The following is a 27,629-nucleotide window of genomic DNA, read 5'->3' as shown; positions in this document are numbered from 1 at the left end:
TGAAGTTTAAATACTTTGTGAAACGGAAGGAAACTGTCCAAACCACATACCAATACCAAGCTGGAAAGCACAAGGCAACAATGAATTTAGGTCATCCGGGAAGTACAATGTTCCGTGTACTTTTTTCACTTTGTAAGATAAAATCCCCCGTTCAGGCCCCAGATTGGCACCATTTGCTGATATCCAAAAGACAATTACACATTACACTTCCACCTTTATTTTATTATTCTATTTGATTTCCTCCATTCATGAAGTTCACATAACACTGATGGCTCAATTCCTCCACTTGATATTTCAAAGGTAGATGGAGCAGCTTGAGCTGCAAACCTTGTAGCAACTATAAAGGTTTACCTGTTCTGAAAGTAATATTTCATCACCTTGAAATGACTGATCTCTTTTCAAGATGACTTTAAGCTGTGAGGAATTTTGCATCAATGATTTACTCTGCACAAAACAATTAAGCTCCACCTTACTCTGCGATGGAATCCGGTAATTTCATTTGCTAGCAAAAGCTATGACTGCATCACAGTCCAGTACTGACTATGTAATAAGAAAAAGTTTCAGTGAAGTTAAATTCCATTTGTAATGCAAACATTTCACTCCATATTAACCAAACACTAATACAGAAATTCTCATGAAGCCTTTCAAGCGGTTGCGTAACTCTTCCCCCACTCCTCAGGATTCAAGAGAGACCTCAAAGTGTACAAACCCAAACCTCATAACACATCCTGCTGATCTTATTGTTGCAGCATCAGCATTAAGTTGCAATGTGCAACACCCAATTTGTTAATCTACAAACTCTTCCTGACCTCATTTATTGAACCTCATTTATTGTCCTCCATACTAATTGTATCTTGCTGAGCAGTTTAATAAACTGTGACATAAAACGCTGCAATACAATGTTGAAAAGTTTATTTTGTTCCAGCTGATTAAACCCGAGCAAAATCGACCTAATCTGGAGCTAAAAACTCATGTAATAGAAAGAAATGTGTTTACTATAAAATGGTAATCTACATGTTGACACACCACCATGTCATGGATTGTAATCTGTCAACATGTAGGAGCAAATATGTTTTGCTTTTGCTCTTTGACGTCAGAAACATAAGCATCAGTAAATAACAAGAATCCATGCTTGGATTTTCTGGATGTCTGGTCTGTCCAGGCGTGTTTGATGTCGCTGCAAGTTATTTCAGTTATTATTTCAATAAATCCTGCTGTTAATTGTACCTTTGTTAGCTCTTTGTTTTGTTATTTTATGGATCGAAACCAGTATGCAAGTTAATACCCATGCAAACTGAAGGTTAACGTCTGTTCTTACCTCTTTCAGGTGACAAATGTCATATTTTATTGTCTATTGGACAAGTCAGAGTTCCTCCTGAAAAATCCCAGCTAAAATGACTCAAGCCTTGTTGTGTTGAGAAAAACAGAGATGATCTCACCTGGTTACTCGATAGCAATATTTACTTCAATATAATGCGGGCACGTGCTCAACTCTGACGTAGCAAAACGTCAAACATTAAAAGGGCTTTGTCTGAACAAGTATGTTGTGGTAGATCGTTATCAGTAAAAGGAAGTCAGGCTTTGAACTAGACAGACCCCCTTCCCCTAAAGACAGTTACGAACTACATGAGAGGATTTTTAACGCTTGAGTCTGAATGAAGAAAATGTTCACAAGATTTTCTGTGACCATGGGATCTTTTTGGAATCAGACAGACAAAGACCTTCAGTTTTATTTTTGACCATAAACCTTCAAGTTACTTTTCATATTGGTATTTCTTTAATGATTTTGCTTTGTAATGAACAAGAGGTACTGAGTCGAAAAACTGTTTCATAAAATCATGCATTTAAACTGTTTTCTAAAATATTGTGTAGTCAATTACAAACATTTATGTAGTGTAGACAAAGGCACTAACTATGAAATATACATATTTCTTGTGAAGCAAGATTGCACCCCTTTACTTTACTCTAAATAATTCTATAAATTAAGGTATATCAAAGTGGATTATATAACATTGTGACTCTAATGATATGACAAAGCAAAGGAACATGCAAGTAACAGAAGTACCCAAATGACTGGTGTGGTTTGGATGGAAAGTTGATGACAGAAGGTTTTAGGTTATTGTGACCTATTTTACTGCACTAAATGCACTTTGCGTTTGATGCGCTGGTCTTGGGTATAAGCTTGAACGTTCCTCTGACCTAGAAAAGAATCTGTGCGGAACCCCACACCAACCCACAACGAGCGACCCACTTAAGGCTTGTGAACGGAGGTCTTCTCAGATTTTCTTCTACCCTGAGCAGTTTTCCACTTACCTCTAAAGGTCATGTATTAGATTGGCTTATTTGGCTTTGCTCCTTCTATTTCATACGCAAGAATGGAGTATTCTAGTGGAAAGACCGACACTCACCCCCAAGCAAGAGCTATTTTAAGCAAGAGATGACTTGCAGCTGCTTTTTTCCCCCCCTTTTTATTACATATTTGATACGACAAAACTCACAAATTAAGCCACAATTTTGATCATCAATTCTTACATCAAAGTCCTTTCATGACCCCTTTCGCTCCAATAAGCTGTTCCTCTGCCAAAAGATGCAAAACGTTAACCTTGTATTAAATTATGAATAACTAGAATTTCTCAAGCATTAAGGCCCCTTAAACTCCTCAGAGAAATCAAGGTGGTTATACTATATAAGATGTGGTGCTTATTTTTAAAGGCTGAAATAATAATTAAACGTAGCTGAGACATCGAACTTGATTTGTTGATTTACATAAATATTACAGTTTTTATCTGTCATCTTTCATGTGACATTACTAGTCAATATTTCTAATGACAAATGGCCACTTTCCTATTTTTTAAAAATGTATTTTAATTCATTAGTTTATTGAACTATTGATTCATTAATTTATCTAACATACAGTAAAAGAATTTTAGCTGTCTATTTGTAACTATTTTAGTAGTTAGTTCATTATTGCTGGGACAGTTTATTGCATTTTATTGTATAAAATGAATACGTTATTCACACAAGAAAAAACTATTCTACTAAATGTCCTCATAAATTATACAATAAGTGATATGTGCTATTCTCAAATAACAGACATGAGCCCTTCATTTCTCTTTAATACTGTTTCCATGTCAACATCCCCAAGTTCAGCTATCATGTACCTTTGATATGGGTCATTAGAAAAGTACGAATACCCTAACATACACAACTTTTGAAAATGTTTCACACCTATTAGTTTACTTAATTTAATGTCACATTTGACCTCAAAAACCATTAACGTAAATTTTGGATCCCATACTTAAAGAATTTTTACAGTTGCTTCCTTTCCATTTTACTTGTATTCTCCATTTTAAGTATTTGTTCTCGATCGTATAGACGTCTTTCATTTAACCTCAGTTGTCCCGATCTTGAGGTGGCAGTGTGTGCTGTAAGTCATTTTTTCCCCTTTCCTCTGCTGCTGTGGTATCTTTCTACCTCAAGGAGGTGCAACATGTCTACTCCGGTTGCGAAGTCAACAGTTGTGTGGGAATCATTTCTGATGTTCTGAGTTTTTTTTTTTTTTTTTTACCATTTCTTAACTTCTGCTTCTGTCTTCTCTCTGTTTTAGAAATCCTCACCTGATCCGTATCGCGTTCTTCCACCTTTATGAGTCTCATTTTTTCTACTATTCCACCTCTGACTACACTTAAGTTACACTTAAGTCCAAAAATACTCAAATTCGTGAAAAGTTTAGACTTAAAACAAGCAGGATGTTTCTTCTAACAGGAAGAAATATTTACAGTTTGAAGTGAGAGTTGAGTCTGATATATAATCTGTGTAAGATTAGGGTGTTGGACCCGGCAGTGGGAGGAATAAAAAAGGACTGAACAAGATACAGAGAACAAAAGAGATGGATAAGAACTCTGAATCCCAGAATGTACTGCATTAACCCATTTTCATACGCTGTTCCCAGAAAGGAGGAGTTTCACAGAAGAATAAAAACATCAGCGCACCAGAGTGCTTCCTCTCTGTTTTCCCGTAGCCTCCATGCGGTCCTTTGGGGACACTCACACATAAAATCATTTTGCTCACTGGCAGCATTAAAGACTGCCTCTTTGAATAAACCTTGGACCATTGGCACTCAAAAACATACACAGCCTGGCCAAAAATAAAGTTGCCGTGGAGAAAAAAGTCACATACTCTGATCGTGTATTAATATTATTAATGGTGCTTAAAAGCGCATGTAGAACTTAAAAGGATTTCTCAATAGTTTCTTTGATAAATTGAGATCTTATTTCTGTGTCACATAATCAAGCCTGATAGCTTCTTTGACTATTTATTCCTGATAATCTGGTGATGCCCTTACTTTATCCTTTTTGACCTGAATAACTAACTTTGTTAATAATTGCCTCTGGCATTTGTTAATAGTTACTCATAGCCAAACCAACAAGTGTAACAGAGGGGAGGCCTCCCAAACAAATAACTATGTTGGAGTTTAACTGAGTTTATAAAAATTATGATCACATATAAGGTTGAAGCATTTTTATTTTTATTCTGTTCATGATGACCATATATACTTTTTTAGTTGAAGAAAACTTGGTGTTTGAAACCGATAAATACCATTCCACTGGTAAAGAGTAACTTAAAACACATGCAATATGAGATTACTCTGTTTCATCTGAGATCTTCCTGTCCTCTGTTCTCACTAACCTTCATAAAATATGTCCACATGCCCACATATTCCTTATAAACTTAGTCATTTGTGTCTCTTGCTATATCAGCTGCTGAGATGTATATATGTGGTCATCTTCATGGTAAGATGAGGAATTCAACTGAATGGAAAAAAACTGTAATCAAAGCAATGGAATGTATTCATATGATTGTGAAGGAGTAAGAAAACTTTTGCTATAAGCATAACATTTTTACAAACAAATGGGTTGTTTTTCACCTGTTTTTTTTTTTTTTTTTATTCTGACAGCATGTGTCAACAATAACAGCAGGTTAGATTAACATCTTAATTTACCACTTCACTACTTCAGCACGTGACCAGGTGAACTTCATTCAGCCTTTGTTTGGATTGAACACTGGGGAATTTTGGTCATGCTATGACAAAACTGGCCCAGTGGGCAGAGCCTGCTCTGAAGTGTGTATAAAAGACGTTAGTGATCAGCAGCTCACAGTAACCTGAGAGAGGAAAGAAGAGACCACTTTCAGATCAGAGCAGCACCAGCCAGCACAACTGAAACCATGGTGTCAATGAAAGTAACAGTGATGATGGTGACACTGGTTACTCTTTGTGTCCTGGCTACAAACACACATGCAGGTAAGCATTTGCTGTCATATTGCTTCTCTCAATCTTGTTTTTCTTTTATGTTCTTGTTTTCTTGATTATACAAACATAAATGACGGACACAGAGACTTACGCCTTACTCATCTCTTATCTTTCCTAGCACTTTATTGCTGTAGAAGACACCTGCCTGGAAAGCCTAGGTTTTCAGATATCAAGGGCTTCTCGGTGCAGAAACAGACAGAATTTTGTCCGATCAGTGCTATCATGTGAGTGATTAAATGTTTTTGACAATGATTCACAATTTACACTATATTTACATTTACTTTCCATTAGTGATTATGCATGCATTTTTAATGAACCTTATTCCTTTTTGATACAGTTTCCACACAAAGAAAGGCAAAAGATGTGCTGACCCCGCTTTGGAATGGGTGCTGGACTACGTCAGCCGAATAGAGTGAGTACTATTTCCCCCCAATAAAATGCTAACATTTTCTGACAACAAAATAAAAAATCAAGAGATTTAACATATCTTTAAATTGACCTCATTGCAGATATGTGGCACAGAAAGTTCATCAGAAAGCACAAGGGGGGAAGAAATAGAGCTTCCACTGGAATAACCTGTGGAGGATGCCGAGGCCAGCAACTGCAAACCTGTTTCCAATTTTCGCTTTGCCTGCTGTCCACAAATAGAAAAGGCTTTGCTGCTTTGTGAATGCCAGCTTAATGCAAAGCTGATATTGTAATGCTGTAAAAGCAATGCATATAGTGGCTCAGTTGTAAGAGCGCTGTACATATGTATCATGTTCTTTATTATTAATTTTGTATTCATTTTTACACAAAATAAAAACTTGCTTTGGAAAGAATCATCTGTCTGTGGAGTTCATAAAAAAATCCTAATCCAAATGACATTGGATTACCAAACTCTTTGGTCCTTTAAAAGGTTCAGTTTAGTTCTTTATTTTCCCACATGGGAACATTTGTTGTATAGCAGCAGCCAATCAGCAGCAATATCAAAGCAGCGTGTAAATGTAAAACTTCCTTGTCAGTTTTTTAACAGGAAGTTCTACCTCTGGGAGTTTTGAGTTTTACGTAATGTCACTGGAGCTGAAAACGAGTTCAGCTATGAAAGCTCTGAATGTGATGCAACCTAGAGGAAGTTACAGGTAATCCTTTCTTTAAAAGCACACGACAGACCCGGCTTTCAATGCTGATATCCAAAGCTGGTGTATTAATGCTGATGTCAGCTTGAACTCAGTTCCATTTATTTATATGCTGGGTGAATTATTTATAACTAGTGAATGTAAATCTGAGATCAAATTAATGTTTTGTGCTGGTGGATGTGTTTTTGTTTTCTCATGCTCTTCATTCTCTCTAACTCATACCTAACCTGTTCTGCAGCTGTGTGATGCAAGATACAAAAACCGGTCAGACGTTTACATGCTTCATCATAAATGATGGTTATAATTTTAATAATATCGGTCCTTTAATGATGCATTTGAACTTTTCTTTTTGGGTTATTAAGGATGGGTTATTTATGTAGTTGACAACTTTTGTCATATTTTTAGGAGACCTGTATGAACAAGTTTAAATTTATTGTGGATTTTCATTAATGCAAACTGGGTAAAGATTATTTATTTAGACACAAATACTCACCACTCCACTAATATTCACATAAATATCCCTTGGAGAGCTTTAGACAAACCACCAGCTTTCCATAGCCATTATCAGACATCTGTTATAATTCCGGCTGAATATTTTACCCCTGTAATTATTAAAAATCAACTTAATCTCAAATCAACAACTCGATTGTTGAAACAAAGACACAGCTAATTGTTCCAACAAGACATAGACCCCAAGCACACATGACTGTTTTTCAGATAGATGAGTCAGGCTAACATTAGGCTTCTTGACTTCAATTTTATTTGAAATGTATGGTTTTTCAATAAATGCTAAGCCTGTTGCAGGAAACCAACAAATTGAAATTAATTTTAAAAAGTTCTGACAAGAGGATCATTCAGATTAAGCCAGAATTATGCCGCATATTAGCATTTTATAAACAAACCCATTCAGCTGGTCAAAGTATTGTTGGAAAGTTAATTGATTTCAGAAACTCAATTCATTGGGTTAAATACATTAAATAGATTAATTACTCACAGACTGATGTTTTCAGACTTTAATTCTTGTTAATTTAGTTTGGTTTTATGCTTACAGATCATTAAAAAACACAACATTTAAGGTTAGAATATTACATCAGACCATTAAAAAACATTTTTAATAAAGAATTGTGGTCTAAATGAAAAGATTGTTATTTAAAAAAATATATATATATTCTGACAACCAAACCTCATCAGAACACATAGTTTAATTTATAAAATATAACTAGATTGTAGGTATAATCATAACACTTCCATCATTAAAAGCTCTAAATTATTTTTGGCAACAATCATGCTCCTGAAGAGCGTGACTTAACTGTGCTGCCTTTTTAACCATCACTTTTCAATAAAAGATCATATTCAAATTAAATTCACAAATGGTTTTTAAGTTGTGAATTCAAAACACGGTTAAATTTTAATTAAAGAATCACTGACATAAATGTTCCACGAACCAGTCTGACATATTGAACCTGGGAAAATCCAGGACCCACATAATTGCACATATCACTTTTGCTCTCAGAAAAGAAAACTGTAGCGTTTTTTTTTTTTTTAATGTGCAACCCCACATAAGAGTCATTGATTGAGTCAAAGTTGACCACAATGGAAAAAAAATGGTGATCATCATAAAACAGCAGCCTAAGAAGAAGTGGAAGTTGACTAACTCCCTCTGCTGTCAGTTAAACATTAACTTCTCCAAACATTGAAACAACAATAAACAATCACAGACCATTTTGCTTAGGATTACAATAAACCAGGGGTAAAGCAAAACTTTATCCCTTTACACTGATTTTATGAGAAAAGATGTGGTAAGCATATTATTTGTAAATAACAGATATTGTTCATCAATTTCAGATAGTTTCTATTAAATATTTTACATAACATTTTGCTAAATACCTTTAAATGCATATATATATTTTTTAATATTAGAGTTCATTGCATTTTAAAAATCTCAGTTTTGGTGCTTGATGGGTCACCTGTCTGTACATTTACTTTAAATGACTCCAAACAGTTCTTGTAATGTGCGATTTTATGCTTCTATTTGCCTTCGTAGCACTTTTAAATTTTTTTGTTTTTTGTTTTTTGTGGCTTTATTCTTTGCTAGATTAACAGGAAGGAAGGCCGAGAGCTAGGGGACGACATACAGTAAATGTCGCCGGGCCGGAAGGCCGACCCAGGTCAGCTGTACTCTGAAACCTCTGTACATAATGCACCTCCTCAACCGCTGATCCACTTTGCACTCTGACAACTTCTAAACACCAACATATTTTTATTTTACTACCTTTTTTGTAGTCTTGAATTTATTTATTTATTTGTTTTAATGCTGCCAACTGTCTTGATGAAAGACATTTTAAATCCGGGTCTAAATAAATTTCTCAACAACGTTTTCTTTGTTTAGGTCAGCATGCTGCAACTTCCTGTTAATGAAAAAAAGCAGGTTACCTCTTCTTGCTGATGAAGCAGAAAATTACCGAGCTGCTGACAAGTTAAATGAGTGGTCTAAAGAGTCTAAAGCCTCTTTGGAGAATTAAATGTCTATTGGTGAAAATACTTGCAAGCAATAATTTACATGTCAGGTTTAACAATTAATACTTGGATGTGGGGGACAGTTACGAATTGCAAAAATATTTATAACCCATGAAGTTTTACACATTTTGTCAGGTCACAACCAAAACATTCAAGGTATTTTGCAGGACCTTATGCAAGAGATAGACCAACACAATGCAATGTGTTGGTCGGAAAGTGATGCATAGTTTGTAAACTGTTCCCAGGTGAATAGCATGAAACATACTTGTCTTGCTCTCTCTTTACTTGAAATACCCGAAATTAAATCCCTTGCAACAAATTGCCTTCAGAAATTATGTATTTAGTTTTTGTGCAATTTAATCTCGGTATAAAACCCAGCTGTTCTGAAAAGGCCTCCGAGGTAGAGAACATAATAATAAAGCAAAAATAAAAAGCATCACGAAAACCAAGAGAAAAAAAAATTAAAGGTTAGTTTGAATAACAATATTCCAAACTTTAAACTTTAAACTGTGAAACTTAGTGGTGGCAGCATCATGCTGTGGAGATGCTGTACTTTATTTCTGACTGGAGAACCGATCAATGTTGACAGGAAGAGGGATGGAGCTAAATGCAGGAAGAAAATTCTAAAAGAAATTCTTAAGGGATTTCACCTCAGTTTCAAGTATTTTGAAAATTCACCTTTCAGCAGGACAATAGCCCGAACCATATACAGCCAGAGCAAAAATTAAATGGTTTATATGAAAGAATATTTGTGTTAGAATGCACATCACACTTTTCAGATCTCAGTTGGTTAAAAAAAAAGTCCAAATCCATCATTTTTCATTGCACTTCACAACTGTATAAGACAGAATGAAGTGGAATATATTCAAATGTGTTGTAATGTAAACACTAACAAGTATTCACCTGCATAAGCTTTATTACATGTAATACCCTTCAGTGGACGTAAGAATATGAACATTTTAAATGAATTAAATGAAGTCTTGGGGTGTTCTAAAAGATAGAAAAGAACTAAATAAATTATTAGGGATAATGATTATAGGTCACTTTTATCATTCCGTTTGTTAAATACAGCGGAAGTCGTGTAAAAGACTCAACACTAGATGGCAGTAACAACTCTTCAAAGAGCCGTGGCGTCTTCAACGCTTGGTTTTGAAGTTGCTGCGAGAACGTTCTTCTGACACGCTCTGAAGCTTCATTAAACCATCATGTGAACTTTCTGTTTGCATTTCCACCCTATTTCGTTCACTTCCAACACCTAAACTGGTGCAGCTTGAGGGCAGATGATCCAAACGCGACCTTCTAAGTTTAATTAAAGGGAACATCTCATCGGAATCGGACCAAGAGCGAACAAAAATAAATAAATAAATACAACCGCGTTTTAATAGTTGTTGGCAGCGTCAACAGAGCTGAACCAACCTGAAATTTTCTGCCTGTCGCATGAATTCATCCCAGATGACAGTCCGAAGCGACGCTCCCAGCCGCTGTTACATCACCTCCACTCTTCTGCACCACTGCACAGAGTGCTTTTCTATGAATAATACAGGGAGACTTTGGAGACGGGGACACGGACATGGGGCTTGGTTACTAAATGACAGAAAAAGCACTTTGGAGAAGGAGTGATGGAGACATGAGAGAATACTCCGCGTGGCTTAATCGTGTAATTCGGGCGGCAAAAACACACATCAAACACTGATAAATTGGTCTGGATTGAACTTTATTGGCTTAGTCAGGAAATCACTTAAGAAACGTTGTTGAGAGAATAAAATGACACAAACGCAGCTGAAAACCAGATATGTACATACTCTGAATAAACAGACGTTCAGACATTTTTTTTTTTCTCCTGCAGTCTTCAGAAGAAGAAAAAAACTCTTCCTGGTCAGTTAAAATTATCTAAATGATTTTCTTTTGATAAATTTCCAGAATACTTTACATTTTTTAAGGAGTTTTTTTTTTGTCAGCAGTTTAGACACAGATTACTGTAACTTTAAACAATTTGAGTTTACCTGACGTATACCTGAGTGTATTATAAAGCAACACCTCAAGCATAATGCTTCCTTTTTTGACATCATGGAACGATCAAAGGAAGTTAGCCAAGAACCCCAAAAACAAAAGTAGAAAACATTGTAAATATACTGGGTGAAGCTTGTAAGAGGTTGTCTTCATCCAACGTAAAACAAGTCCACTCAGAGAGGAAGCCATTATTCCAGGAACAACATAAAAAGCCAGACTGTAATTTGCAAAATCACTCAGACGCCAACACTTCTATTTTTCGGAGACATGTCTGGTGGTCTTATGAAACTAAATTGCACTTCAATAAAAAAAGGAAAAGCTTGTGGGAGGAAGTTTGCTACAGGAGGAACTGGTCACTTCCTAAATTTGATAGCGTTATGAGGCAACAACTTCATGTGGAAATATTGAAAAAGACATCTCAAATATATTAGCCAGGCATATTTTGGACCGAAATTGATCTTCAAAATGGGCAATATACCTCTAAATTGGTTACAAAGCAGTTTAATTTGTTGTGGCCATCATAAAGCTCTGACCTCACAGTCATAATGTTTTTGAGGGCAGAGTAGAAAAAAGTGTGTGAACAGGACAGCCTCTAAACCTGACTCAGTTACACCAGTTCTGTCAGGAGAAATGGGCCAGAAATCCATCAAACTTAAAAAAAAACAACTAAATTTTGTAATTCTTTTTGTTGTTGTTGTTTTTCAGTCAAACAGAGTGTGTGTACATTTGGTTTCAGCTGCGTGTGTGTTCACCTTGCATGTATAACAGGACAGTGAGAGGTATCACAGACGGCAGCAATAAGGTGGGTCACAGACTGTGAAGAAAGACAGGGTTATTGACTTTATGTTTCCCCACGAGAGCGTTAGCGTCAGTGTTGAAGTAAAATAACATATTACACCCTGAGATGAGCAGACACGTCCTCTATCGTAGAGAGCAGCACAAGCACACTTGTACTCAGGGACTGGTAGGTAGGACTCCAAGACGTTTAAATACAGATAACGAGGCATCTTTTATCAAAAAGCTGGAAATACTCTTCTTCTTACATTGCAAAATTGCTTTTATTCAAACATATTCACATGAGCACCAGGAGAATTATTATGAAAAATAAACTCAAAACTAGATCTATTTGTTTCTAAGGCTGTAATCTTCTTTTTCCCCTCAATTGTCCTCCCTTTTTCACAAATTTGCCTTCCCTGCCAGCGCAGACACACAGTTAACTGAGCTCAGCGTATAATTAGACAAACAAAAAAGAGAGGGATGAAACATCTAAAGGAGAAGAGACTCCAAATGATTACACATTCACTCGGCTTCCTTCCCCCATGCTGCACACATAACCATCAATTAGAGGAGAGAAGAGGAGGCTGAGGACAAGCAGGCAGCCAGAAGTCTATTTGTGCCGCCTATCTCTCTGCCTTCCTCCTCTGAAAACTCCCGGCACCGGAGAGGGAGGAAGAGAGGGGAAAAAATAGAAGTGAAAAACAAGAAGTACATAAATAAAGAAATCAGAGTGCTTCACATCCGGTCGTCTGATTGGCTGAGACGCGAGTCAGGCAGATCTGGGCCACAGTTGCACTCATTGTTCAGTGAGCTTTCTTACAGAGTCCAACCCAGCGACAGCAATGAATGTTGATTGTGACCTTTGGTCTTTGGGTACAGCGAACACAAAGTGGCACTTATGAGCATGTGCGCACGTGGTTTCCATCTCTGCATTTGCATGTGGCGCCCACTTGCCCTTTTGTTCGTTTTTTGGTCTTTTTTCCCCCATTTCTTTCGTTTTTGCTCAGATTTGACATCGCCAGAGCGAGCCACGGGGCACAGTCAACGGTCGATGGTTTATGTGCTACTCAAACCAAACTCACCGACAGCGTTGAATGTTCACCGAGGCAGGCGGGGCGGCGGCCCTGACCCTGAGCCGATGTGACAGAGAAGGCAGGGCGCAGAGGAGGAAGAGGAGGAAGAAAAGGAGGAGGATAGAGACTCGGGCAAGACCAAAGAGGTCAGGTTGCACAACAGGGGGGATATAATGACACAAGACAGTGGCAGAGAGTGTTCTGTCCTTGGGGCACTGACAGTTCTGATCATGTTATATAGAGTATAACGAGGTGTGTTTAAGCTCGGATATGAGCTTTGAGAGTCTGCTTTATTGCAGATTACCATCTTGTAATCACCAGAAATTGCAGTCTTTCTTCTTCGGGGTAAAAAGGTGCTGCAGCAGCATCTGAAACACACATGAATATGAGATGGTTAGCAATCATACACCAGCAAAAGGAAAAGTTTGTTTTCCCCATTTATTCCTCAATGTTTGTTGAGTTCAAAGGAAGCCCCTGAACATGGCTACAGCCGTGCTAGAGTCAGAGGTTTATCTGAAACAATTTTGGCTTATGTTTTTACTCGTGTTGCCGTTTACTTTACTTCTTCAGCTTACATTTGAACTTTAAATGAAACAGAGTCAGGACAAAGGGAGAAAGATTCAGATCCTATAAAAACAGTTTCGACTGTTTATGTGGTTTGTGGCACAGAAATTAAAAGTTTACCTCTTATGTCATGTGACCTCTTATGTCATGGTTTTGTTAAGTCATCCTCAGATTTCTGATCCGTATGAATCTCCAATTTGAAAAGTGAAACAAAGCAGAAAATCTACTTTTTCCAAAGGATCCAGCTTAGTGTAAAGACAGGCCCAAAAGTATTCACACCGCTGGCACATTTAGATTTTTAGTTGTTACAAAGTTAGTCTCTACTAAAAAGACGGTAGACACATTCCCTCAAAATATGATCAAATTATCTAAAAAACCGTGTTTATAGAACAAGTTTATCAAGGAAATTTGTTCAAAATGATTTATATACTTCTTAACATATGGGAAAAAAAATCTTTATTTGCATTCTAACAGTCAAACCTTTCTTATAACTACTGGCCATCCTTTTGCATGTTTCCTCTGGTGTTGTTTTATTTAATTAGTTTTCTGGAAGACCTCCGTACCATGGCCCTAATCTTTAGGTTGCTCTACAGATTCTCTATCAGATTCAAGTCAGGATTCTGGCCAGGCCAGTTTAAAACAATAATATTATTCCTTTTGATTAATATGGGAAAAAAAATTAATTGATGGAAATAATATTAACATATTATTTTTTTGTCATCGTAAAGTATCTCCTTTATTAGTGGATGCAGTAGGCAACCTTTCTGGAACAAAACTCTATCCTTCTTTACCATTTTAAACTAGCACTGTGTTCTTTGAGTGAACTGACCTTTAGATTCAAAAAGTTTCTAAAAAACTAGAAAACATAAGAACCGCTATTTTTTATTTTTTATTTTTTGTCATCCTGACAATCCCTACTTTAGTTTGACATCGCTCTACTAATGGTTACTGAGCCATTTTCAAATCCATGGACATCCAGCACAGAGAACAATACCGACGTCCAACTGTGCCGCCCAGCTTCTTTTGGACCCCCTCTGCGGTGTGGCCCCTTCTCAGACCAGGAGCTCCCATTGTCAGAAGCAGGGCCAAACAACTCTCGACAGTGTCGTCTCACCACTGCTGGCTGCGTGGAGGAGGTGAGGGGAGGGGGGGACTGACATCAGAATGACAAATGCTGATCTACGGTCATCCATTGCCTTATTTCATCAGCTCCAGGCTGCTGATGTCATTATGCAAGCCAGACCTGCATCCATTACTCTGGCGGGGTACGGGAGGTAGCGCTATGGCGTGATAAGACACTGGCTACAATGGATGACTAATGTGTCACATCATTGGAGCTGTAATTCAGAAAGCAATAAAACAGACAAAATGGTTTTTTGTCTTGCGAGTGTGCAGGGTCTTTGATTTACTGCCTCTGCGTTCTTTCATGCTTTTGTCTACAGACATGCAACACCCTCGGAAAGGGGAAAACAGTGGCTGGTTTGTAAATAATCTCAAGGAAATACAGTACGATATTCACAGGCCCCTTGTAAACATACTTTCTGACTGCGCACCCCCGAGGTGGAAGTGTCTGTTCCACCGGGGCCTCAGATAAGAGACCAAAATCATATGCCTTATTACATCTTCCCCACTCCATCACAGTCACAAGCACACACACACTTACACCTCACCCCACAATGAGACGCGAAATGAAAAATAGGCAGAGGGTCGGCGGAGAGGGGAAAAGAGGGCTTTGCCATGGCAACCCTAGTGTCAGCCATCCATTTCTTCTTAATCCCCCCCCCACCCCAATCCCAGTTCAATGTCGCGCCCTCTGAAGGGACCCCCTCTCTACAGCTGAATATTTCTTTTGTGTGGAGAGACTCTGCCTGGGTATATAGGCGTGTTCGTGTGTGTGTGTGTAGGCGTGTGTGGGCGGGGGTGGGTGTGTGTGTGTGTAGGAGGGGCTTACAGAGGAGGAAGGGATTGAGGTTAGAGAGGTTAGGGGGGCAGATCATGGCTAACACAGTTTAAAAGGAGAGAAGGGGGGGCAAAGAGTCTCCGCATTACATGGAGGTTAAAAACCAGAGCTCAGATCACACACACACACACGCACACACACCCATATATTGATATATACCTTCTGATATACATTTAAACACCATACTTATGGGGGAGATAATCTTTTAAAATAGCAGATAATTATCCCATATGGCAAACAGCCTGCTCTTTCCCCCCTCAAGTCTATCGCCAGCGAACCCCAAGCTTCATTTTTTTTTTCCTTCTCGGAAACTCTCATCGTCTCTCAGTCTTTCCTGAGCAGCCCACTCTACATTACTGACAAAAGCGGTTTTAGAGGAGTGGGTGGGGAGAGGCGTCAGCTGCTAGACAAAATAAAAAGGCCTCTATTTGTTCCTGACAATAAACGTCCCCATCTTTGGAGAACCTCCACAGCTGCAGCCAGATAGGCTTTCATTTCTAACTGGAGACTAATAGAGAGCGCTGTCTCCTTTTCTCGACTGTAAGCGGATTTATTGTGCGGGGTGAAATGCTGCGGATTTGCGGTCTTTACGGGCGGCGGGGTGGGTTGGTCGGGGACCGCTGCCCCACCAAGAATGAGCCAAAACGAGTGTGACGTGGGATAAAAATGTGACCAACTGAAGAGATAACGCTTGGAGGAAAAGGGGAGCAGATGTAAGAGCGAAATACGCAACACAGAAAACTCAGTTTTTCAAAAACAACAAGAAAACATTCTTTTCTGTGAACCTACAGAAATGTCTCTCTTCGAAGGGCGATTAATGTTCGGTGAATCCCCCGGAAATCCCAAAACAGGCTCCCCTCGAGGCCAAGTAAAGGAAGTTGGCAGAGGAAGTGCCAGTGGTGTCTCTCTGGGGTGGTCCGATGTGGACTTTAATGTCCACTGCAGTGTATACTGTACGTTCACTCATAATTACTAACAGACCTGCAGTCTGCATGTAGGGCTCTCACAAGCAGCGCTATGCCTACACATACATATGTTCCATTTTAATAGCTGCCAAGCCTTCACTGGAAACGTGCTGTAGTGAAATGAACATGAAGTTTTTATATAGGATTTTTTTTTAAAATACAGCATTTAAGACCTAGAATTCCCTTGTTGGATTAATCATTGACCCTGGTGGGATAATAATATAAACAGGCATGCATCTGTTTTTTAAATATGGCCAATAATTATAGTCAAGCTGCTCTGTGGTGGGTCTTTTCTACCACATTTAGATCTGGCTTTGCGAAACATCTGGTTGGGTTATTGTATTCAGTATAGGCCACAGATGCTATTTAGGAAATATACTGCCAAGCCTGTAAACGTGCACATTTTTCTGCACCTAGCCTACTTTTTCTCAGTTTTATGCTCTAAGTAAATGCACTCTTCCCTGAAAGTTTAAACTGCTATTTTGAGCAGAGACCAGATTTTTTTTCTTGAAGATGCCCATTTTCCCCCGTTTGATCTTTGACCTGCTGGATCCCATTTAGACCGATTCCATTGTTTTTTCCTGGTAACTATAATGCACAACACACAGAAAAAAAATCATTCAGCTGATTGTTTGATAGAGATAGGAGCTTTAAATTTAACAAAAATGGAGAAATTATGACATTTTCCCCTATTTATGCAGTGAAGCATGTGTTTTAGTGTATTTAGAAGACAAAAATGGTTGGTCTTTGTAGTTTTGATGCATTGAACGAGTAGGAAAAAAATCTAGATTTTTTTTATTTAAAACGTACAAGAATCAAAGACAATCAATCAGGAAATTAGTTGACTCCAATCATTCCAATCTTTGGCCGATTTCAATGGTTCAGATCTTACCATGTAGACTAAAACTGATTTAAAATGCATTAGACTGCCTAATAGTGATCAAGGCCATCTTAGTCTATTAGAGAGCAAAGGGCACGTTGTAACACAAGGTGCAGAGTCTGTTCAACAAGTGCAAAGACATAAAGCAAAGAGGCACCGAGTTAGTGCCCTGCCACTGATTGGCAGGGTGGGGTCACCGGGTGACCCCTGCCCTTTTTAACCTTAAGGAATGTTGTCATGCTGGTGCGTCTATTGTTCCAGCCTCCCTGGGGCCAACGGTGCAGAGCGTCAAATGAATGTGAGCGATGAAGGTTCCTGACGCGTCTCCCTTTACCCCCCCCAAAAAATCTTCTTTTTCTTTCTCTAATCCCTTTTTTTCTGCCCTTCGTCCCCCAAAATTTCCGCAAACAAAAGGCATCAACACGTCTCAGACCAAGCTGTCGTTGATGGGCTCAAGTGTGCGTGGATACAAAACAAAAAGTTCCTATCATGTTACACCGACTCTCGCCTGTAAGTCAAAGAAAATATCCTTGTTGAAAATGTATATTGCTGGGAAAACCCTCCATCACTCGTCATATAGACAGTTGTTTCTACTGGTTAGCTCTCAAGATCTGAGAGTCTTGAGATGGTCTGAGAACCCTGCCTGTGCAGGAAATCACCAGCAGCATGATGGATCTGACGAGAGAACCAGGCAAACAGACAGGTACCTTCTATGTACCCACCTAGGGCTGGTCAGAGGAAATCCAGGGGAGGAGATTTATGATGTCATAAAAGAGTGCCAGCAGAGAGTTGCCTGTGAGCAGGTTGTCTCTGGAGCTGGAACCATAAAAGTCTCCTGCAGCTTCCGCTCCCTCCCCCTGTCTGAGATGCTGTCAGAGGACCGAGCAGCAGTGGACCACAGCGAGCCGGGATATAATTTGCAGTAGAGACAGAAAACATGAGTATGTTGTGGCCAGGCCGAGATATCTGTATGCATTTAAAAATGTGCAAAATAATTCCTCATCTTTAATTGTAATATTGCAAAATTGAGGGGATAAGCAATAATGAATTAGTGTAAAATAGGCATGAACCAGTACGGGAGTCTAATGGAATAATGGTTTTAACACAGCAAATGCAAGAGAAAAATGTATATAACATGATATAACTGTTTTCACTTAAAACAGAAATAAATTAAATATTATGCAACATTTTGATTAAAACAGTTATAATAGTGCTATGTATAATATTTCTGTATTATTTTGTTTATAACGTTCTTCTTAGAGTAACAGTGTGAGTCTAACAAAACAAACTTAGCTGGTGCATTAGTCAGGCTATCTGCTCAGGTTCTAGTCTGAGCACATATCGATATGTGACGATATGTGACGATATGTGACAATATTGTCACCTTCCGAAAATAATGGTTGAAGTCATTCTTTGCCAAAAGTGGCTATTTTGCCTAAATCATCTTTTAGCAAAAAAGTGGTGATTTTTTACTAAAAAAATGTCAAGAAATGACTTAGGTAATTACTTTAGTAACAATATGTACAATTCTTCCTCTCCTATAACCACAGTAAAAGTGTAGTAGCTTTTTTTCTGCCAGACAACTACCAGGTCACATCAACAGGAGGGGGTGGGGGGCCTGATGAAAACAGGAGTCTAAACCATTACAATATCATGGCGAAAAATGTTTTCCAAATTTGAGTAAATTGGGACATAAAATAACCTGGGATAAGACATGTGAAAATGAATTCTCCTGTCTTGAAAATGACTTGACATGATTCCAAGCCAGTGTATCACTATATAATAAAGACTAATGTGAAATGTCTTCTTACAATACTTGCCCCACATTAATTTATGCTCCAGTACATCTGAATTCACTCCACACTTAATCCGTACATAACCTCATAACAATCTGTCTCTTTAATTATAGAAATGTATAATTATTGTAGGGATAAGACATGTATCATTCTGAAACCTTTGTTTTAAATGTTTTCTTTTATTAATTACATACAGTGATGTTCATTTTTATGCATTTTCATTGGGCTTCTGAGCCTTCGCTGTAAATGTAGTAACGATTTGTCTAAGTAATCTTCTGCTCAAATAAATTTTGTATGACTTCATAATGTAAAAATACAAATGCAAATCCACCTGATCACTCCATCAATTACATTAGTAAAAAAGATACATAAATATCACATTTCTAGTTTTACATTTGCCTCATAAAATTCCACTCTACTATTCTCAGTTTAAAGCTGCAGCACCTCAATATGGGAACTGTATTTAAAAAGTGAGGCACCATCTGTCGGGCCAGACTAAACAGGTGTAAGGAAGAGAAAGCTGATATTCACTCTTCAGATGTAAAGAATACCCCCTCTTCTCCCCTTGCTTGCACAGGACTCAGATCAGTACGGTTTGTACATCGACAGCAGTGATTCTCCAACAAAGGAGCTGGAGACACACTCACAGTCTCAGCGCTTGTTAAAAAAAACAAAAAAACAACAACAACAAAAAAGAGGAGAGATTGTGGTTATTTGCTCTACAGCCTCACTAAGGACGTTTCCCCATTGTAAACAGGAGTGGCTGCACAGCCCCGTTTCCTTTCATCCTTCTCCTTCAGGCACGCTGCCTTTGTCTCACCGAGGACAGAAAAACCGGCCTCTCGGCTACGCTACACTGGTCAAATACCAGGGAACTACCCCTGGCCCTGTTGGGAAAAACAACAAGGGGAAGAGGAGGAAGAGCGGCAGAAACGGAGAAGGAGGGTGGAGGGATAAGGTGTGAGATTTTTGCTGGAGTTAGGACAGAACTATAAACAGCTGGTGCAGAGAGATGAGAAAACTTCGGAACACGGTTCGGGGCAGATACCAAAACTACAAAAACTTCTGGTAATGTCGATCCTTCAAATTAAAGTCTTTTTAATGAGGTTCCTGAAAAAAAAAGACATATTTTTGTACCGAGCACAGAATAGTGCAGTGCTGCTTCAAACTGCTGGTCAGCTGGGTTAAAGAAACTATATTTTTCTCATGCTTACAAACTATACAAATGTTTTTTTTTGTTGTTGCTTTTTCTTAGAAAAAGAATCATTAGATATGATCTAGCTACAGGTATAAAGGTATGCTGATTTTTTAAACAGCTACTCTTTAACAACTGCAAAATGTTTCTATCCTACTGTCTTGAATTTTAAGTTGGAAGACATTTTGAAATGCTGGAGAAATTAGTATTTCCTGTGTCTTTGCTGGCCGTAGAGTAATCAAATCTGCCGCTCCCCCAAGCTGTGAAGTAGGTTAGCTGGTTTAAAGACAGAAACCCAAATGAAAACTTTAAAAATGCCCCTGAACTAAATTATGGGATTTGGGAGTGATGCTAGCCATCAGGCCTGTTATTGCTACATCCCTTCATGTTGTGCACTGCCTGACAACTGGCTGAAAAAGGGCCCCTGTCTTTCCTTGCTTACAACATTGATTAATTTGATTGGACAGAAATTTTACTAGTAAAACAAAGCATAAATGTTAATACATGTCATCACTTTATTAATAATAATAATAATAATAATAATAATAATAATAATAATAATAATAATAATAATAATAATAATAATAATAATAATATAACATGTATGATTTTAGAACCTGTTAGGAATATTTGTTGCTTTTCTGTTTGAAATGAAAGCAATAGATTACATTCTATGTTTTGTTTTTTTTTAATTCACATAGTCGCAATCTGACATCAGGCTTTGCCTGTTCTGAATGTAGAACAACTGTAGAAATATCTAACTTTAAACATACACAGTTCTTTTATTTTTGCACCTGTTCTCTTATAAACGTGCCCACTCCGTGTGCAGCTGTAAGAGCCTGCAAGGTTAAACAAAGCGGTTCTCTTTTTATCTCTCTCTCTCTTTCTTTCATCCTATTTTGCACTTTTATGCCAGCTCAGCAGAAAAAGGGAAGTTGTCCGAGTAAACGTATGCGGCTGAGCTAAATTGAAGCCATTCTCAAAGCGGGGCTCATGTAAATGCCGTAGGTTTCAGTCCACGCAGACTGTCCCGACAACAGGACCTCACTGTCACACCTCATAAAGCAAAGTTCCAGCAGAAGGGTTGAGTTTAAAGTCGGGGGGGAGGAAGGCAAGGCGAAAAAAGGATAAATAAGGAGGAAAATAAAGAATGCATCCATTCAGAAACCTGCGGAGAAAAGAGTGAAAGGCTCTCGATGAAAGCCCCTTTAAGCTTCGGGCTCCGATGGCCCGTCTTTCAGGTGCGCTCAATAGAAAAATACACTGAGAACTGACTGCAGCAGAAAATATAAGAAAGTGAAAAATGCCACAAAGGAGTTGTTAATTTTCCAATTCTCTCCTCTAATTTATAGTCTTTGCTCAGCTGTAGGGAGGGAGGCAAAGACCCACAAGTTTATTTTCAAATTGTCCACAAAGAATGCCTGTCATTTCCTGGCGTTCCCCACTTCCATATGAAAACCCACCTCCCCCCCTTTCCTACAGGGACAATGGGAAAGATTCCAAAATTTCCACGGGGAGTGTCTAGCACGGCGATACAATAAGAAAGCATGTTGTGACAGAATGGAGACAGGCTGTTTCTCTCAGCTGCGACCAGACCGGGGCCAGCTCCGGTGTTGGAGCATTTTGCAATTAAAAGCAGGAACACCGGAGCTTTAATAAGCGAAAACTGATGCTGACACAGAAATGCGTCTTGTAGCAACAGGAATTTTGCACATTTCCAACAAGAGTTTTGCGCCATTAAAACAGCTACACACAGACTAGATTCTTTCCTAAATTTCCCTCTCAAATACAAATGCACAGTCAAACATCCTTTTCAAGAGTTTCCTAATTAACCCGAAGAGTGTGTTTGGCTCTAAAGTGCATCGAGTTCAAACGCCATGTGCTTCTAAACGGGCCAATAGGCTCTTGAAAGCCACCTGGCTTGACCCGCGTAGACCCGGGCCCTCGGCTAGACGAGGGGTCAGAGGTCAACCACTCATCTAGATAGGCTGTATGTCGCAATGCCCGAGGCGGGGGCCAGGGGTCTCCATTACCTAACCTTTCCATTTACCCTTGGCTGCACAGGGAAGCACAAACACACAACGACTCCCACTCCGGTTCCTGCTACTGCTGTGGACTCATTCAGGCCTCTAACGGCCATTTAATCCGCACATGTGGATACAAATGATACGAGTTGCTACGTGGGATGCATAAACAAAAGAAGTATAAGGGGAAAGGAAACAAGGGCAAGATCAACTGACTAAGATCTGAAAATAACACAAAAGTATGAAACAAAATTGCATAATGTGGGCTAATTTTATTTGAAGCAGATCAGCAGCAGAGATAAAACGAAATATTGATTATTTCAGCTGCTATAATCCATGAGATGTTGTTTAAATTTAATTTTAATACCCAGACATGAGCAAAAATATAGAATAAGCACCCGCTAAATTTGGTCATTTTGATTTTCAGCTTCCACATAACAACCGTCTGATTTTGGCAGCCGGAAATGCTTCAGATTAGTTGCGGTTTTCTTTCATGAAAGCGAGACAAAATTACGGATCTTCTTTCAGCCAGCTAACCTGCAGTGCACAGAGATATCGCATTGCAGGTCTAAAAGGGACAGAGGTACATTATCCCAATTCCACTGAGGTCTCTCCGGGACTTTCTCTCATCAGAGGACAATTTAGCAGTTTTTATACCTTTTCTGTTTGAGACGTTGGATATGACGCCATGCAGCTGTTATTGTTCTCTTTTGAATTTAGATCCTTAGCAGAAATGTTTTGGAGACATAATGAGTGGGGGTTTTTTTCTTTCTTTTAACACAGAATAGATGCTTCACGTGCAGAGCTGAGTGAGCTCTTAAAAACTTACTGAAAGTAAGATGAGACTCTATGAAGCAAATTTTTTAGTTTCCATAACAAGACTGCATGTGTTTCTGATGCAAAATATTTCCAAACAGCTGATTGTGTCTTTCTTAACAAACAAGGGGAATATTGTTGTCACTGTTCAGCCAGCTGATCAGCAGTGCACAGCAACAGAGACTAGAGAGCCAGAATTCTTCTCTGCTCCTTACAGAAAAAACCTCAGTCTCTCTAACGCTTCCTCTGGGAAGCATTAACAGATTTCATACCATAAAAAGAAATTTGAAGGACATTTTCTTAAAGCTTTATCAGTCTTAATAACTTTTTTTCTCCAGAAATATGGATCATTACAAAAAAGGTAAACTGCTTCCATGTGGTGTTTTCTTTAAATAAATTCTAAATTTGCAATAAATGTTTTGAGAATGAGACCGCACTAAAAGATGCTAGCATTTTATTTACACAGACAAAATAAAAATCTAACTACAGCGTAGCTTAGTTTCCATAAGTTGAGGAGCAGCAGCGATTCGCAGGCGCGTCTCTTAAGTAAAAAACAGGCAGACAGGATCGCAGGTTGCCAGCTGTGGAACCTCATCATATTTTGAATTACGCAGGAATGATGATCATAGCTTCAGCTGGAGATAAGATAGGCAGACATCCAACTGACTCCTGTCCAGCCTGACAGCAGCAGGAAGCCACTGACTTTTTCTGTGTCCACTTACTCCTCCCCGATGACGCCAATCAACTGGGGACAACAGTTGACAAACAGAAATCCACTCAGACATTTGCTGCTCTTTATGAGACGCAGGCTGCAGCCCTTTTTTTTCTTTCTTTCTTTCTTCAGAACGAAGAAAGCTAAACTGATTTATGTGTAACTCGGCCCTGAGAGGGACGTAAGTGGAGACCCATCGGTCTGGATCACATCAGGACCAGTGGCAGCCCAAGATGGTACTGGGCCCCAAGCAGAATTTGATTAGAGGCTTGACTTGATGCAACTAATAATATCTCTTATGTCCTGTCAAAATAAGAGGTTTTATTTCACGTGACGTAACTGATTATTTCACAGAATGTGTTCTGCTTGACCCTCACATCATTGATCACACGTAATTTATTGAAATAACTATCCAGCCATTTTCTGTACACCCTTGTCCCCTAGTGTGGTCGGGAGGTGCTGGTGCCTATCTCCAGCTAACATTCTGGGCGAGAGGCGGGGTACATCCTGGACAGGTTGCCAGTCTGTTGCAGGGCAACACAGAAACAGACAGGACAAACAGCCATGCACACACACACTCACTCCTAGGGAGAATTTAGAGAGGCCAATTAACCTGACAGTCATGTTTTTGGACTGTGGGAGGAAGCCGGAGTGCCTGGAGAGAACAGACGCATGCACAGGGAGGACATGCTTGAAATAACAAAATAACTAAATAAATTGTGCTAGCAATGTTATTACGTTAAATGAGCCATTTGGTCTGGCAGTCATGTGCAGGATGTTGTGTTTCAAGACAAACTCAGTAAAGATTTAACCAGCTCAACTAGATGTGTTCACAAGTAAACATGAAAACTGTCATTTAATTATTGGTAGTAAATTATGACTGTTCCTATAAAACTGTGAATATTTCTTCAATACAAGCATTATTTGTCGTGTTCTGAATGCTAAGCAAATTTAAGAGCAATTTTCCAATTTTAAACCTTGGAAACAAGTTCAAACGGTTCATTCTTGATAAACAATTACAAACTTGAGGTTCTGTGATTTGCATCTTGTATGAGTCCAGAACTCTCTGAGCTTGTTGCTAATTCGTTTCCCCATTTTAATTACCTCAAAATGCCCTTTCCTCTTAGAATAGAACAGCACACATACATTTATTTCTCTTGCTATTTGAATATGTTGAGGTATTGTGGAAATAGTTATTTATAAAATGTTCAAGTTTTTTTTTTTTATCATATTTTATTTCCATTGCCTCTGATGCTTGCTTGGGCCTGTTGACTTCAATGAGTCGCTCTTCACTAAAGAAAAAGCGATTCTAAGTGATGATTACATATCACTTCTTGTAGTCAGATGTTTCGTAATCTCCTTAGAGTACACTATGAGCAACGTTTCTGTAAATTAAGCAGATACCGAATGAGGATACAAACTGACACCTGCTAAATATGAAATGTCCCTTGACAGCCACTCTTCATGAGCAGCAGCTACGTTTGCTAATAACCTGGGCCAGCTTCTATCAGAACTGTTAATTTATAGGGTGCTTTACATAGATAAATGTTTGTAGATGGTTTTTTTAAGCAAACTGACTTCAAAAGTATGAAATTGACTTTTTTTTCAGAAACTCACAGCACATTTCATTGTTGGTGCAGCTCTAAGCAACTAGATCTAATGTATCCAGATGGCAGAAGAATTAATGGAGACTGCCTCATTAACCTTAGAGCATATTAGTGCTTGGCACTGCACAGTGAGAGCCTAAGATGAATAATTTTAACAGCAACAAAAATAATGTCTCAGCTGCATTACAGTGAGCCAGTTTCCCCTCAAGCCTCAGCTCGTCAGATTGAAGTATGTTTATTTAGAGTGGATGCATCCTCTCTGAGTGCCCATCCTGAAAATGGCAGTCTGGCTTTTTTCCTTCTTCTTCGTCTTCTCTCTCTCTTTTTTTTAAACAATGTGCCGAAGGCTCCAATTCCGGGAGGAAGTCAGATGCGCAGAGAGCGTTTCCGAGAATTCAAGATGTGCAAAAAACCCATGCTCCTAATCCTGTTCGCGCTCTTCCAAAATTTCTTGTTGGAAGACTGGGTCTGCGAGTGATTTATTTGTGATTTATCTCTTCATGCTTTCATCCGCCCCACTTTGCTCCGATGAAACAGCTATTCTGGGCTTCCCGTCTGCTTTTACGCACGCATCCACGCCAGACAAGATCGCATCATGAGTCAGGGCACACGGATGGAGAAAGAAAGGGAGACGGGTGGTGGCTGTGAATGATCGCTGTCTGTTTTTGAGCTCTTCAGGTGTCTTTGGGGTGGGGTTGGCGGGGTGCATAAAGGGGATGCTGTAATGTCGATATGATGACAGATGGTCCGCACAAAGCTGGTGCGCATTGTTCAGTTGGGGGAAAAAAATATATATATATATATATATATATATATAACCACCATTTATCAGTCTTCACCAAGTTAAAGGGAACAAGTTCTCTGTCTGGTGAGAGGAATGAATCAAACTTAGATCGGAACTGGTGAGCTGCTGGAGCTGGTAGAACACGTAAGTAAAAAATTAAATTAAATTAAAAAATAAAATTAAAAAAACTTTGTCAATAAACGAAATCTTGGCTAATCTTGGAAATAATTGGACGTCCATGTGCATTCCTCATGAAAAGAAAAAAAGTTGAAGCGGACAAAAGCGTGTTCGTGCTTCTTGGGTTGGACTGTAGAAGAAATCAGAATAGGATGTGGAACAAATTCACATGCGCTTACCGCCTGGTTGGAGCGCTGAGCGCCAAACCCACACAGAGTTTCACCTTCGTTTTACGCGCACCTCCAAAGCGTTCATAACCCCCATTATGCACAACAAATACGCAAAAATCTATTTCTAAGTATTACATCAGTTTCCGCGGACTTTTTCCTCCAACAAACAACATCTATCTGCTCTTCTGTGTTGCATTCTTTGTGACGATAGCATACTCACAGCGTTTTCCCTTCATCTTTTGATATGTACGCATCGGGATTCGCCTTCCAGTCGAGGTGGTGGGGACTGATGCTATTTCTTCTATTTTTCATCCTCATCACTTCCATCGGAGCCCAAGTCCACACCGCCTGTGTGCGTCTGCCTCCCCTGATCCACAGATTACGCTGCGTTTGAGGGGCCGGAGGGAAGGGCATCCGGTTTACAGGGATCACTGGAGCAACGGGGATTGGCTCGGAAGGGATAGCTTCATAAAAAAAAAATGCGTGTTTGCCATTGGATGATGGAGCCCCTGCGTGTGGGAATGGGAGGGAATGGGGGAGTTGTCCTATATTATTCCGGAGAACTCGGGTGGGGAATACAGGAGTGTACTCTGAGGGCAAGCGGCGTATGAATACAATGCACTTTGTCAGATGTTTTTTAAAATATAATTTTTGTGTTAATTTTGTTAATTTCAACATACAAAATAACGGTCACAGTGGACTTTAACTTTGTGGCAGCTTTTACACCCCCAGGACATCCATCTGAGTTCAGGGTGGTTCTGGAAAATTCTGTATAGCGTCACAGACGCTATACAGCGTCTGCTTCATTCTTCTAAGTTTGACAGGAATTAAACATATTCAGATGGGGAGGAATTACCACCAGGAATAAATCACATACACATCACACCGAGTGTGTTCCTGTTGGATGAAAGCTACCAGCAGGCTGGAACTGCAGGATTTTTTTTTTTTTTTTTTTTTTTTTCCAAACAGGAGCCGGGTAGGAAATGGTGCATGGATAATTCTCTCCTCAGATCTTCACTCTGAGAGTACTTGACTGAATCGATTCTGCTCAAAGCTTTCTCATGTTCCCACTCTTACATCAGTCCAGGGAGAATCACCTTAGGTAACGACGCTCTAAAACCTCACAGCATCTTTATTCAGAATTAGCAACCTACTCACCCATACAGTACCTTG

General features: G+C 39.0%; 1 protein-coding gene and 1 long non-coding RNA gene across 2 annotated transcripts; one reads left to right on the top strand and one right to left on the bottom strand.

Annotated features, from left to right (window-relative positions):
- Positions 1–3,594: 3,594 nt before the first annotated feature.
- On the top strand, positions 3,595–6,132 carry ccl20a.3 (chemokine (C-C motif) ligand 20a, duplicate 3). Its single transcript, XM_032564745.1, has 4 exons — positions 3,595–5,302; positions 5,430–5,535; positions 5,649–5,723; positions 5,821–6,132. Exons 1-4 carry the CDS (start codon positions 5,227–5,229, stop codon positions 5,867–5,869), a joined length of 306 nt encoding a protein of 101 aa, XP_032420636.1. The 5' UTR covers positions 3,595–5,226; the 3' UTR covers positions 5,870–6,132.
- A 4,507-nt stretch (positions 6,133–10,639) lies between these two features.
- LOC116722307 (uncharacterized) lies at positions 10,640–26,876 on the bottom strand. Its single transcript, XR_004339739.1, has 2 exons — positions 26,677–26,876; positions 10,640–13,174 (listed from the first exon to the last, which is right to left on the bottom strand). It is a non-coding gene; the product is annotated as an uncharacterized LOC116722307 (long non-coding RNA).
- Positions 26,877–27,629: the final 753 nt, after the last annotated feature.

This window comes from Xiphophorus hellerii, chromosome 6 (genome assembly GCF_003331165.1).
Source record: "Xiphophorus hellerii strain 12219 chromosome 6, Xiphophorus_hellerii-4.1, whole genome shotgun sequence".
Lineage (NCBI taxonomy): Eukaryota > Metazoa > Chordata > Actinopteri > Cyprinodontiformes > Poeciliidae > Xiphophorus > Xiphophorus hellerii.
This window is presented reverse-complemented; position numbering and strand designations above follow the sequence as displayed.

Excerpts from the sequence above, each read along its gene's own strand:
- ccl20a.3 (XM_032564745.1), top strand. The coding sequence starts at position 5,227 with ATGGTGTCAATGAAAGTAACAGTGATGATGGTGACACTGGTTACTCTT. Across the intron at positions 5,536-5,648 it reads TGTCCGATCAGTGCTATCAT|TTTCCACACAAAGAAAGGCA; the intron begins GTGAGTGATTAA and ends TTTTTGATACAG. Across the intron at positions 5,724-5,820 it reads GACTACGTCAGCCGAATAGA|ATATGTGGCACAGAAAGTTC; the intron begins GTGAGTACTATT and ends ACCTCATTGCAG.